Source organism: Lycium ferocissimum, chromosome 9 (genome assembly GCF_029784015.1).
Source record: "Lycium ferocissimum isolate CSIRO_LF1 chromosome 9, AGI_CSIRO_Lferr_CH_V1, whole genome shotgun sequence".
In the NCBI taxonomy this organism is placed as follows: Eukaryota; Viridiplantae; Streptophyta; class Magnoliopsida; order Solanales; family Solanaceae; genus Lycium; species Lycium ferocissimum.
In genome coordinates this window covers 9022737-9036894 of record NC_081350.1, presented here as the reverse complement: position 1 = coordinate 9036894, position 14158 = coordinate 9022737, and the positions used below count along the sequence as shown (strand labels likewise).

The window sequence follows — 14158 nt, the reverse complement described above, 5'->3', positions numbered from 1 at the left end:
GAGAAAAATCGTGGGACCATAATACCCACACATACGTATCTACGAGCCTCTACTAGAGTACTAGACATAAGGACGGGACAGAACCCCATCGTGCCCAAATATGTACACAAATAATGTCTCAAAATAGCACCTCCGAAATAATGGAGTGCTCTCGTAAATCTCCTGATCAGCTCCTATGAATCCCGGTCGCCTCCCTGTCTACCTGTGGGCATGAACACATCACCTAAAAAGATAGGACGTCAGTACGAGCATTGTACTGAGTATGTAAGGCATGAAAAGAAACTGGCATAATAAAGAAATCATGAACATGAGGTGAAGATATAACCTGCTTAGCCTTTAAGAATAAATGCATTTTATACATATCACATATACCATCGTCGTTAACCCGCGTTCGGGTAACCATCATACGCCGCCCACTAGTGGTGTCATGTCCGGCCCTCTAGGCACGGTGTAATCATAAGCAGCCCGTCTTTGCGGTGACATATCCGGCCTTCTAAGCACGGTGGAATCGTATGCAGCTCGCCTTCGCGATGACATGTCTGGCCTTCTAGGCATGGTGGAATCTCATCATTATATACATCTCATAAGCCTATCATAACCTTATCATCATCATACATTCATCATGAAACATGCATTAGAACTCATGGATTGTCTATAACTATGTCGGGGTGACGTAAGGTCGAGAACCCCCGATTCCATTATTGGAAAATCATAATCATCATACCTCACCTTGAAGGAACTAGCATCATAAGGTGGGTCTAGCAATAAATGAATAACATTAAAGGGTAGTATAAGGATCATTAGCTTCGTAAGAGTATCGTATCATAAGCTTTAGGATCTCTAGGCTTTAAAATCATCATCATCATTATCATATTCATGACGTATTTCTCATCTTTATATCATAAAAAGCTCTTTATCAACATTGACTCGTAGTTCATGGAACGTAAGAAAGTCATGGAGAGTAAGGATAGTCATATCATAAGAATCATGCCTTAGAAGGAAGGGACTAGCCTTACATACCTTTTCGTTTAGCTACTCTATCGCTTGAACGTTCCCCTCCAATATTCACGTTTCTACCTTCAAGAGAGTTTTTGTACTAACATTAGATAATCGATAGCTTAAGCATACTTGACTAAAGCTAGAGAAAATTAGGCAGCACTTCCTTTGTTTAGACAACTTTCTCGATATCACATCAACTCCCAAACGTCAATAATAACATTCATAATATCATAAGCAACAATCTTCATTCACCTACATTATCCAAATCTCCCAATTTCACTTCAAATCATCCATAACCATGGTCATAGTACAATATTACGTTCACCCCTATATAATGTTTCTCCCATGTTATTAATGTCATTTATAACATATTTATAATCACAACATGTCAAGAATCATGATTCATTCTAAGCTACCATTCAAAGATGTCACTATTCTCATATTTATGACCCATCTTCCACTTCCTTTCATAATCTAAGTCTTTCAACCCCTCAATACCCTAAACAACATGAAATGATCATAAAACTTACCTTTGATAGAGTGGGAATGAGCTTTGGGTAGCAACACTTCACTTGAGCAAAACCCTAGTTCCACTCCCAATGAGATTTCTTGTCTTGGATGAACCCTAATGAGTTTCTTGCACTTAATTCTCTTGGTTTGATGAAGTTGATCATTAGTTTCTCTTGAATTCTTGTAGGAGAAGTGTGTAGAACCCTAGAAGTCTTAGAGAGATGGAGAAGTGGAAAGAATGAGAAAATAAGGGTGGGAACATATATTTATACTTGCAACTTATTCAGCCAGTTGGGTATTATACGGATCACTTATACGGTCCGTATAACATTTTACGATCCGTATAAGTGTCTGTGGTTCATCATCAGGGAAAACATCTTCCTGTTGGGTGTTATACGGACCATATAATGTTATACGGACCGTATAAGCGGTCATATAACCTCATTTCTCTAAAATTGTTTCCGTCGTTCGTTTGATTTCCAATCCTTATGGAACCTTCTTAACACTTGTTTAGCACTTCATTAACCATCTAAGGATTGTTATAACTCTTCTTTTAAGACATCATTAGGTCAACATTGGCTCATCATTAGGTCAACATTGGCTCGGTACTTTACGGAACTTTTCCAAAACACAACATATACTTTGCCTTTCTTAAGGAACTTTCTCCTCTTACTTCCAACATCTTTGAAACCTTAACTAGAATCATTGAATAACCTTTCTTACTTATAGAAGCATCGCACACTCCTTACCCTGCATTAGTCTATTTACTATGCAACGACATGAAATTTCCCGAGGTGTAACAGTTTCATGCTATTGTTGAGTTGATTTATCTGAGTCTTGTTATGACTTATGGCATTGGGAATTGTACTTCTTTGGCATGGATATTATTGATTGATCATGCTTACATTGGAGTGGTACTTCATATTGGGTTCTAGACTTGAACCATATCTTAAGACTGTTCCGGTATGGACATATATATATATATATATATATATATATATATATATATATATATATATATAGGGGATGAGGATGTGGCCTCATTATGGGATTGCGATTCGAGGTCAGTTGCGGAGCGAGTAGTACATGAACACCATGGGTCCCCGCGGGTCATGACTATCGTGTGAAGAAGACCTTTAGCATGTGTGCACGGTTGAGATACTTATCATTGGTTGCATTGCATTGGACATCATCTTATTCCTGAGATTCGTTGTTGATTGTTTGTTATTGTTATTGTGCCTATCTGTCTATCTTGCTGGTTTTACGAATGTATGCATGATACTAATCTTGGTCGGCCTATGATATCTACCTGTACATAGTGTTAGTCTGATACTACCTTGCTGCATCCTTTTTTAGTGCAGATTGCGTTCCGGAGTCGTCTTCTAGACCTCGCATCTAGCCTGAGGCTACTTCCTGACCAGATCCAAGGGTGAGCTCCTATCCATGCCATGCCGCCTGAAGATCTCTCTTTATTTGATGTCTATTCCATTTCCAGACATTATTGTTATATTCAGACACTTATGTATTTCTTAGACATTATTTATGGTTAGAGTCCTTGTACGATGACTTTCGGATTTTGGGGTTGTAATATGTAGTATTCCGCACTTATTTACTATCTATGGCATGACTTTATTATTGACGTGGATAAAAGATTGATTAATTGGTTAAGGGGATGGTGCGGCCACTAGAGGGGTTAGTGTGGGTGTCATCACGACAGGTTGGGTGTGACAGAGAGTGTGTTTCACACTCTCTAAGAAGAGAAGCAAAAAAAGAATGTAATAAATATTTTTATAATATATTACTATTAAATAGGAGTATATATTTGGAGTATATATTTTTCTATTTTGTCCTTTTCCTTCTTTTCTTTTACTTCACCTTTTTCGCGAAAAACATGAATGCCGACGATTATTTTCGCCAATTTTTTATGTTTTTATTTTATTTTTTTCTCTAATGTTTTGTTTCTCTCTCTCTCTCAACCATCTTGATACGATTACCATCACCTCGTTATCTTCACCTTTCTCCCACCTTTTTTTCATTCCTCACCTATTTAATCTCTACCTCGGCATGCACCACCCCAACAACTTTACAGTCCCTTTAGGTTTAAAAATTCTTTAACTGAAGAAAGGTAATTACACATGGTGTAAAGAAATAATGAAAAAAATTAAGTAGGAAATTCACGCTTCAAGTTTGGATAGGTGCTAGTGTTCTACCATTTATTTCAAATTTGAGAGTGACAATTTAATATGAATATAATTTTACTTCTAGATTATTATTCACGAGGGATACTCCCACAACAAAATATGTTGTAGTTGAGAATCCGACTACAATATTTATGTTCTTTCCCTTCTTATATATCATCTAATTTTGAAAAACTTATTAAAATGCTCCTTTTGTCTAAATTGAACTCGGAAGACGTTCGTGCACTAGTTTAGCGATAAAATAAAATAAATAGTGTTACATCTTTGATAGAAATTCAAACAACACTTGTTTTACTAAAATTGCATATTATTGAGCTAATCACACCAAAGCTCATATCTTACGTCATAATTTAATATATATATATATATATATATATATATATATATATATATATATATATATATATATATATATATATATATATATATATACTAGTTTCTGGATACGTGCTTTGCACGTGTATATCTCGTGTAGGTTATATGGATTCTTTTCTTGCTTATAAAGTTGTTAATATTATTATATGAAGTACAGAATGATAACAATTTCCTATCGTGGAGATCCAATCTTCCTCAACTTGATACTTGTTAATTCACTGCTCATTCAACTTAATTTTAAAAGATATTCGCATGATTCACAAAGTTGAGCGAAAATAGTTACTTATATTAAAATAAAAAATTAGGAACAAGAAAAAGGAAACATATCATATTTTCTGTTCTAACTGGGGAACTCTTTAATATCAAAAAGCAAGATAGTTGCCTCCACCATAGGAAAAAAATAGTAGTTAGTTTCCAACAACATACTACAAGAAATCAGGTCTACCGCGACAGTTATTTACCGACATCTATAATAAACTAAAACTTAAGTTTCGTTTGACATTTCTAAGGAAATGCCGTAAAAATGAGAAGGTTAATGAAAACTGTCAAAAAAATTGTGACTTTTGATTTTAGTGTCACAATATTAGTCGGAATTTAACAACTTGTATAGCTAAGTGTTGGGATTTTACTACATCTATAATTAAGTCTGGTGAAAATAAAGAAACAGATTAGTAAATAGTAACGCACATGTTGATTTTCGAATAATCCCCCGAGCAGGCATCATCATCTTCTCCGTCTGTCTTGATCCAAGCATACCGAACAACAAATCGTCGCTCATCCCTTGAAATTCAACCATCTGGAGTCCTTGGAGAATTATTCCAGACGAAGTGTTGCGAGGAGCACGTCGTTTCTTCAAACAAAATGTCCTTGTTTGGAGGGAAAAAACTGATTAGATTTATAATGAATAAAATAACATATATTCATGAATGAAATAGGTAAAAAACAAGAAAGCATGCAAAAAAAAAAAAAATTGAAAATACGTAAAAGTAAAATTTTCATGCTTCCTTCACTCAGTCAGCATAAAATTTCCTCTATTTAAACTTGACATATAAATTCTTATTCAGGCAACTTTTGATAAGTTTCTGTGGTAACTAATGTTGGATTTAAAAGTCTAATAGTGGTAGGATGTGGAAGAGACCCACGAGCTTCAGTTACATGAAGGTTACTGCTATTATGCTTGTAAAGAATTGGAAGAGAGACTCACATGCATCAATAATAATGAATAGTGTACCTGAAATTTTATTCATTTAATAGAAATTTTTTTTTCTTTTTGGGAAGAAAATCCTAATTTTTTAATCCAACCCCAACCATGTGGCAACAACAAAGAAGTAGGAATCTTACTTTCACGACGGCCTAATATTACCTGGTAATCAATAATTCCTTTAATAATTCTCCTCTTCATAATTTCTCCTCATTAAATTACATTATTAAAGTCTATTGCCGCGATGTTTCTTCATTTGCTCTAGCCCTGCCATTAATTGGTACTTTACGTCTGAGTGTTCAATTTTACTTACTTCTCATAGAGTAATACTAATGGCAAGAATTGTGAGAGTTTGCCTACATTAGTATAGTAATATTAGGATTATTTATTATGAGATACATTTACCTTTTGGTACAAAAAATGTGATAAAAGTAGTTTTAAATGAAGGGCCAAAAAGTATGTTTAACATTTAGGAGCATTATGATAATCCAACTTTACACTTGGGGTGTTTCCACTTTTAATATAATATGATATGATATGATGTGTGTGTGTGCTGTACTTTTTTAAAAATATTCAAACTGCAATTGTTTTACTAAAATTGCATATTATTGAGCTAATCACACCAAAGCTCATATCTTACAACATAATTTTTTTATATATGTGTGTGTGTGTGTGTGTGTGTGGTACTTTTTTAAAAAATATTGTTGATAATGATTTCTCTTAAATGCAGTACAAAATATTCAAAGTTAAGAAAAACATAGACTAATACATTTATGAACTCCTTTACGTTTGATCTCCACCAAACAAAAAGATAAAGAACAATTTTGCGAAAACATTTCGATATTTATTTTCGAAATTCGTATTCAAGGAAAAAGTGCAAAGGCCGCCAACGAAAGAGGAAAATTGTAATGTTTAACATGGAAACATGATTTTTTTACCTCATAAAAATTTTAAGCCCTAAATGGGTTATGTGAATACGCATTGATTGGATTCAATGAAGAATGATGTAGATTAATATTGTTGGATGTGTAGGATACCATTTGGATAATTGGAGCTTACGTTTGGCAAATGAGATATTTAAGGCAAGTTAAGATGTATCATTTCCTGAGTTTTTGTTCATAAAGTCATGAACTTCATGTGTTTGCATAAATGTTTAGAATGTGAATGTGACTTCGTGGGAGCGAGCAATCATTTTTCATGTCATCCATGAAATTTATGATTTATATTGACTTAAATATGTCATTACTTTGATATGAAATATGAAGATAGCACCTCATGTTATGTTTTATAAGTGATTTATGAATATGTTTTCAAGAACAAAGATCATGTTTATGATAATAGTTATGTTTACTACCGAGCTAAACTAAGTTCTTGAACTTCAAATTGTAACTTTTACATATAAAAATGATGTTTTGAAGAAAATTAGGATTTTCATTTAAAATTTGGTGTGCTCTATGAGGACATGATACACAAAGGAAATGAACTGCTGGGGTATCACGATCAACTTTTTTTTTTTTTTTTTGAGATTATGTTTGGGCCAAAGATGGCAAGTGAAAATGAATAATATTTTAGCAGAATTCTTAGTTAGTTGTGAGGGTGTTGGACAAAAGGGTCCAATAATAAAAACAACACGTGTCGGATTAGGGCTATGGTTGTAACCATTTGTTTGGGTGATTAGATAGTTTCTCTTAATTGGAACTTTTGAGATAGTATTTGTGTGTCTCGTTCATACGACACTATGATGAGATGACTTATCAAGTCTAGCTGATACCTTTGTATATCGAACGCCATGTGTACTTATAGTGGATTATGTTGAGGTTCGGGTCCATAGGTGCTACCATCTAAAATCATGATATATGTTATGAAAAAGGGATAAGGCTACGTGTTCAGTTGCAAAGAATATTTTAAATTTTAAATGTTTCATGAATTATGAAATGTCTTTCTTGATTTGAATTGTACATCTATCGCATGGTGTTTTATTAAATTCTTGCCCTAGTCTTGAGTTAGAGTAGGTGATACTTGTTGATCACGATATTTGATGTACTCAGCCTTGTGTGGGTGATATTTATGCTTTTCTTTTTCAGGGCATGTGAGTTCACACGCGAAAATACGAGCTAGGCATTTGACTCCTCCAACTTTTATGATGAGCCAACTACTGTACCAGTGTTTGTCTTGGTGTCTGATTAGTTCTTTTATGTGCCCTTTAGTCATGTTAGAAGCTCCATGTACACAATGTGGATTATGTATTCATGTCAGACAATATCATCATGTTCACTCGTGTAATGAGTATAAATGTTGTAAATAGTCTTAGGTATAGCCAAATATTGATGATTTTTTAGTTATGAGATTCCCTTATCATGAAATATGTATAGCTTGTGAATATTTAGAGATGTCTAGTTGGTTCACTAGATCACAAATAATACATCGAGTGTCAATCACATTCTTCAATTTGGGATGAAACATATAATTTTCAGAGAAGACTTCTGTGACATCAATCTGTGACATCAACATATTGATGATGAACAAGATTTTTTCCTAAAGAAGATTAGCTGATAATCAAATTATATTTTAAGCTTGTTTTATGTAGTTGAATATATAATTGCCTTTTTTTTTTTTTTTTTAATATTTGCCTGTTCAACCTGAAATTCGTGCACTTATTATTTTTCGATTTATTTACTAATTGGAGGTATCCATTAAATGGTCAGAAAGTCTAGTATATCCCCAAAAAATATCTATATTACATGGTTTCACTTGTAAAAGTTGCGTACATAAAATTTCCAACTCTAGCACACACTGTACCGTAGTTCACTTGTAAAAGCTGAAACTCCAAGATAAAAAAGTTAGAATTTAAATTGTTGCTATTTCTTCAATTAAGTTGCAAAACTAGCCGTATTTCAATAGCGCCCTAAAAGTGGTTGTTTGTCAAAATCATCCCGATCTAAAAGACTTCCCCACAATCCAATTCTTGACAGCCCAAAACTCCCTCCTATGGTTTGCCGTTGAAGCAAGACAAGTGTAATTGAAATTGCAGGAATTACATTTCTTTAAAAGTAAACTTTCAACTGCAGCTGTGCAGATTCATGGAATTGTAGTAGTAGGACATTAACATGGGAATCTTTAAGGAGAAGAAGAAAAATGCATCTCCATTAGCTACCTCACCTTGTTCTCAACTCAGAGAAGCTTACCATAATTGCTTCAACAGGTCTAAATTCCAATCTTTATCATATATTCTTCACCCCTTTGTTGTGGGATAGTTCTCTTTAGATTATTGGTGTAAGGAAAAATACTCAAAATTCAAACTTTATGATATATTCTTTACCCCTTTTAGCTAATTTTTGTTGTGTTCAAGAGAAAAAAATAGTTTTCTTTAGATTATTGAATATATTGGTATAAGGAAAATACTCAAAATTCAAACTTTGTGATATATTCTTTACCCATCTTAGCTAATATTTGTTGTGGGTCAAAAAAAAAAAATAGTTTTCTTTAGATTATTGAATTTGTTGCGTTGAAGTATTTGACCATCTCATCTAAAAGCTTAAGCTGTTAGAGAGAGCACACTTCTAATAGTTAATTATATTCTCAACACGCTCCCTCACGTGCGGGCCTGATTTTGTTCATGAACCAAGCACGTGTAAATTCTCTTTGATAAAGGGTGGCGGTGATTTGATCCCAGGACCTTTGTAGTCCTTTGACCTACTACGATACCATGTTGAAGTGTGTGACCATCTCATCTAAAAGCTTAAATTGTTAGAGAGAGCACACTTTTAATATTGAATTATATTCTCAACATGTTGGTACAAGGAAAAAACTAACTGTTTACCTAAAACCCTGAACCCTGAGATTGATGATGGTTTTTTTTTATGTAGGTGGTATTCTGACAAATTCTTGAAGGGTGAGTGGAATAAAGAGGAGTGTGTTATAGAGTGGAAGAAATATAGAGATTGTCTATCTGTGAGCAATTCTTTGAATTCTAAGCTCAATTTATGTTGATCATGTGTTTACTTTTGAGCTTACTTTTTAAATAAAAAATTTCAGCAACATTTGGATGATAAGCATTTGAGTAGATTCTTGGAAGCCGATGGAATTGTGGGTGGTGCTAATCAATATGATTCTAAGAGCTCCACTGGTGCCCCCAAATAATACAACACACAAGTGAGCATCTTGAAGAACCATGGAAATGAAAGGTGATTTAAAGTAAAGTATAATTAGATTGTTTTTGTAATTGTATGTGATGTGAAGTGAGGTGACATGTAATCAATCGAGGAAAAAGTACTTGAATCTTCCTCTGATTGAACGGCTTTCCTCTTTTGGAGTTTTGCATGTAAACATTTGTGTAGAACTAGGCAAGCGTGCTGCATAGCACTGAAAGATTGTCTTACAATAGCAATGCTCCAACTGGAAATTTTGACACTTGATATAATTTTAAGCTAAGGATTGTTAGACTGTGATCCTGGTTAAATTGCTTGTGTTTTGTGATGTGTGAAGTGTTCTCATTTGAACTTGTTCTGCCCATTAAACCAGTTGCATATGATTCCATCAAAATTCTTGTCTAATTTAAGAAGAAACCAGATAATTTTAAATGAAGATAGTTTGGATATGTAAATAATGAGAAAAGATGAGATGTTGGGAATGAATTTGTTGGTTATTCCCTCAACACTAGCTCATGTTCCTATTTACACAATTGTAGGGATTCTGAGCTCTTGCGATTGTCTTTTTTTCTTTCTGAGAAAGAGGTCTTGCGATTTTTTTATTTTTTATTTTTTATTTTTGAGAAAGAGCTCTTGCGATTTCCTAAGTCTTAATACTTCTCCTCAATATGTATGCTCCTAAATTCCCACAAAGTGATTTAGTAAGAATATTTGCAAACTGATCATTCAAGTCAATGAAACCTGTCAAAATGCACCCCGATTCAATCTTTTGTCAAATGAAATTTCAATTTACTTTTGTATGGTCTGTTCTCTCATGAAACACATGATTGAAAGCAATACTTACTGCATCTTGATTGTCACATATTAATTTCATGTGTGCATCTCCACCATACCTCAACTCTTGGAGAAGTTATTTTAGCGATATAAGCTCTCACTTGTAGCTAAAGTCATTGCACAGTATTCTGGCTCTGCACTTGATCTAGCCTTTACATTCTGCTTTTTGCTTTTCTAAGCTATTCGATTTCCTCCAACTAGAACACAGTACCCTGAAGTGGATTTTTTGTTTGAAGGAGATCCTGTGCAATCTGCATCAGAATATTCAATAATATGTGTGTCTTCTCTATTCTCATACAATAGACCTTGTCCGGCTGAACCTTTGGTATAGCTTATTATACGAATCAATGCATTCCAATGACTGTTACGAGTCTAGAAAAATTGGCTAACCACGCTGACAACAGATGAAATATCTAGTCATGTGATTGTTAGATAATTGAGCTGCCAATCAATCTTCGATAATGACCTGGATCTTTCAAAGGCTCTCCCTGTTCATGAACAATCTTAATTTTTGGCTCCATAGGAGTATTAATAGGTTTGCAATTAACATGCCAGTGTCTTCCAATATGTTGTCCAAAGCATATTTCCTATGTAAAATGAAAATTCCACGATTAGATTACGCCACCTCAATGCCTAGGAAGTATTTTAGTTTACTCTTTTGTCTGAAAGTGACTGCTAAGATGCCGCATAAGATGAATAGTGCTTTCATTATCATTACCTGTTATACCAATGTCATCCACATAAACAACCAAGAATATGTGTTTGCAATTATTAGAATGTTTATAAAACACTGAGTGGTCATCTTCACTTCAAAGCATGCCAAACTGATAGACGACAGTACTAAAACGGCCCAACCATGCCCTTGGTGATTGTTAAGACCATAAAAAGATCTGCACAATCGACATACTAATTCAGACTCTCCCTGAGTGACAAATCCTGGTGGTTGTTCCATGTAGACCTCGTCAGCAAGTTCTCCATGAAGGAAGGAATTCTTGATATCCAACGATAAAAGGGCTGATGAAAATGGCTGCTGTTAGACCCTCAGTACAGTGGCAAGGATTTGGCGTGTATCTCCTTGCCATGGGCCAACACATGTGGGCAAAGCGACACGAAAGGGGGAAAGACCTAGGCGTTAAGGCAGGGTGACTTGGTACCAAGGCAGTGACAAGGGCCATTTAGTGATGTCTTGGTTTAGGTGAGCGGGCTGGCCCCTAAGCTAAGCGTGGCACAGGATAGGACATCATGGCAAGGCAAGGTTGTGGCACGACTCTGGCAAGGACAAGGAGGAATTAGCATGGTCATGTGCTGGACTTGGTATTGCGTTGTGCGGGTGCCGTTTGCATGTGTGTGGGGCTTGAATGGTATTGGCATGGAAAAGCTGGCAAGACTTGGCGCCCACAGTAGCCACACAGCTGAGAGCGAGGCACAAGCGTGCAGTGCACATGAAGCGGTTGACAAGCATGCAAGCACATGGCAAAGTAGTTGGGCGGTTGCTTCTGCCCTTTCCAGGCGTGGCAGTTTTATTAACTAAGTGTTTGAATTTTTTAAATGGCTATCAGTTGGGGATGTCAACTGAAAACGTGGGATATGGATATGGCTGACAAGTGTAAAGGGCAGTTTGCACATTACACAAGTGCTGAAAACTCCCTAAGTCAGGCAGGTCGAAATTCCCAAGTAATTCCTAAGGTTAGGAAGAAGGAAATAGTCATTGATCGAGGTGATCTGTATATTGTGGTTTGAGTCTAAAGGTTAGGCTTGTGTTGTGTTCTTGTATTCACATTATCAATACATGGTGGGAATAAATTCTTTTAATTGTGTGTGCCTTTTTTATTTACGTGCTGCTTAAAATCTGAAGAAAGTCCCAAACCTCTAAAATATTCTAAGTGTGGAAGGGCGATGTCAAGTGTTGGATCTTGGCTACCGCACAGTCGGGCGAACTTCGGACATAGGAGAACTGCCATGGAAATAAGGAGGCGAACAGATGCAATCTTCGCTACTGGAGAAAAGGTATCACCATAATCAAGATCATAAATCTAAGTATATCCCTTGGCTACTAGTCTAGCTTTGAGAATATCAACCTTTCCATCAATACCCACACCTTGATAGTAAATAACCAGCGACATCCAATTATTGTTTTGCTCGGTGGTAAAGGAACTATCTCCCAAGTTCCACTATTATGAAGAACAGTCATTTCCTCCACCGTAGCCTTAGCTTTAGTATTTCTTGGTGATCCTTAAAGGAGAGTGAAGAGCTTGCACTTTTTGTTACTTGATTAAGTTTTGTCTCGTTGGAAATTGAAAATAGAGGCTTGAAAATGATGTTTGTTATCTGTTGTTCATCCACATTTGGCTCTCTACTTTCTTAGATATGAAGTGACATATCACGACATGCTTCTAGATTTTATGATACTGTTGATAGTCGAAGATACAGATTATTTGGGTGGAGTAATTCCTGATTCCTTATGGATTTTCCTTTTAACCCATGCCCAAATCCTTCCTCCCAGGGGCAACCTTCGTTCGCTGCTCTATCTCCTTGGTGATTAATGGTGGGGTGGAGGGCCTCCCTTCCTTCCTGATTCCAGTTTATGTTAAGGTTTAATGTGGATAACGTTCGTTAGTCAGAAACCTGTTCCTATATTTTCATGGATTGCCATTGATTGTGGGACACAAATTTTGATGATGAACCGCATTGGATACGTCAAGCCTATAGCTAGGGGTGAAATTTAGCTAAAATTTTGTGATTACAATAGCAGTGTCCATGTTGTATGGGTCTTTGCAATGGGTACTGGTTTTAGTCTGATATTCTCCCTTCAGCAATGGTCATATCAGCAGTCCTTGTGTAGAATGCTAAATATTTACCCAGTTTTTTCTGCACATTCAGTTTAATATCTCGAGTTTAGTAATTTTTTTAAGTTAAGCAAGCAAGGTTCTTGAGTTTAGTACTAGCTCAACGCAGTACTGAATCGATGCTGTTTTTTTGTCAATCAGCTTGCACTGAAAATATAGTTAGACTGAACGGCCAGGCAACTAACTTAAATTGCTGAAATTGAGGTGATCTATCTTGCTGAAGTTCTGCTTCATGAATGCCAGAACCTGTAGGAAAATGAATTTGAAAAGCAACACTCTCCTTGGCTCACGTTTCCATTTGATGTTAGATTGGGAGTAATAGCTACTGTCACTGTTTTCTCATTTCTTTTGCTGTTCAAGTCCAGTAAAACTTTTTGAAAAACTGGACTGATGGTTTGACTTTATGCTGCATATTGTGGGAAAACCTAGTTAATTACGATTAGGTAAGTTGCGCATTGTAGACTCCAGGAGAGTTAATGAGATTCTGATGTCTTTTGGTATCAAAGGCAACACTAGGGAGATTGTACCTACCCTATCAGTTTTCATAAAATATTTTTTATGAAAGTAATAAGATATGGTGGGGGACAAAACCATGTAAACCAAAAACTAGAAATCTAATATTCCTAACATGTAAGAAGTCATATTCCATCCCTTCAAAAGTTCTCTTGTTCCTGTCCCTCCAAAGCACCCACTTGCCTCCCAAAATGACTTTTTCTCTTCTCTGCCTTTTCTCTTCTGGGATCTTCGTTATCTTATGTTAGTTCCTTGCTGAATCTTTTCAAATCTTGCTCAAGTTAGTTTTGCTAGCAAATAGTCTATTTATGCAAAAGGTTTAGAATGAGGTTTCTTTCTTCAATTTTGAAGTGGGATTGGATAGCATTATTGTTTTGTTTCTTGATTTTCTGAGGAAAAGAAACAAATTGAGTTCTACTATTGTTGAGTGACCTGAGTCTAATGTTTATATTTCACACTTTCCAATTTTATTTGGTGTAATTGGATCTAAAATTGAGTATATGTTTCAATTGCAATCCCATAGGATGGGTTCTG

At 35.4% G+C, this 14158-nt stretch overlaps 1 protein-coding gene across 2 annotated transcripts; it reads left to right on the top strand.

Annotated features, from left to right (window-relative positions):
- The first annotated feature begins 8077 nt into the window (after positions 1-8077).
- On the top strand, positions 8078-12278 carry LOC132029599 (uncharacterized protein At4g33100). Of its 2 annotated transcripts, none has more exons than XM_059418875.1 (3): positions 8078-8485; positions 9150-9234; positions 12158-12278. In XM_059418875.1, the coding sequence occupies exons 1-3, from the start codon at positions 8391-8393 to the stop codon at positions 12212-12214; spliced, it is 237 nt and encodes a 78-aa protein (XP_059274858.1). In that variant the 5' UTR covers positions 8078-8390; the 3' UTR covers positions 12215-12278. The 2 variants fall into 2 exon arrangements, with proteins under 2 accessions (XP_059274858.1, XP_059274857.1); XM_059418874.1 differs by lacking the exon at positions 12158-12278 and adding an exon at positions 9319-9731 and having other exon boundaries at positions 8096-8485.
- The last annotated feature ends 1880 nt before the right edge of the window (positions 12279-14158 follow it).

Excerpts from the sequence above, each read along its gene's own strand:
- LOC132029599 (XM_059418874.1), top strand. The coding sequence starts at position 8,391 with ATGGGAATCTTTAAGGAGAAGAAGAAAAATGCATCTCCATTAGCTACC. Across the intron at positions 8,486-9,149 it reads TACCATAATTGCTTCAACAG|GTGGTATTCTGACAAATTCT; the intron begins GTCTAAATTCCA and ends TTTTTTATGTAG. Across the intron at positions 9,235-9,318 it reads AATATAGAGATTGTCTATCT|CAACATTTGGATGATAAGCA; the intron begins GTGAGCAATTCT and ends AAAAAATTTCAG.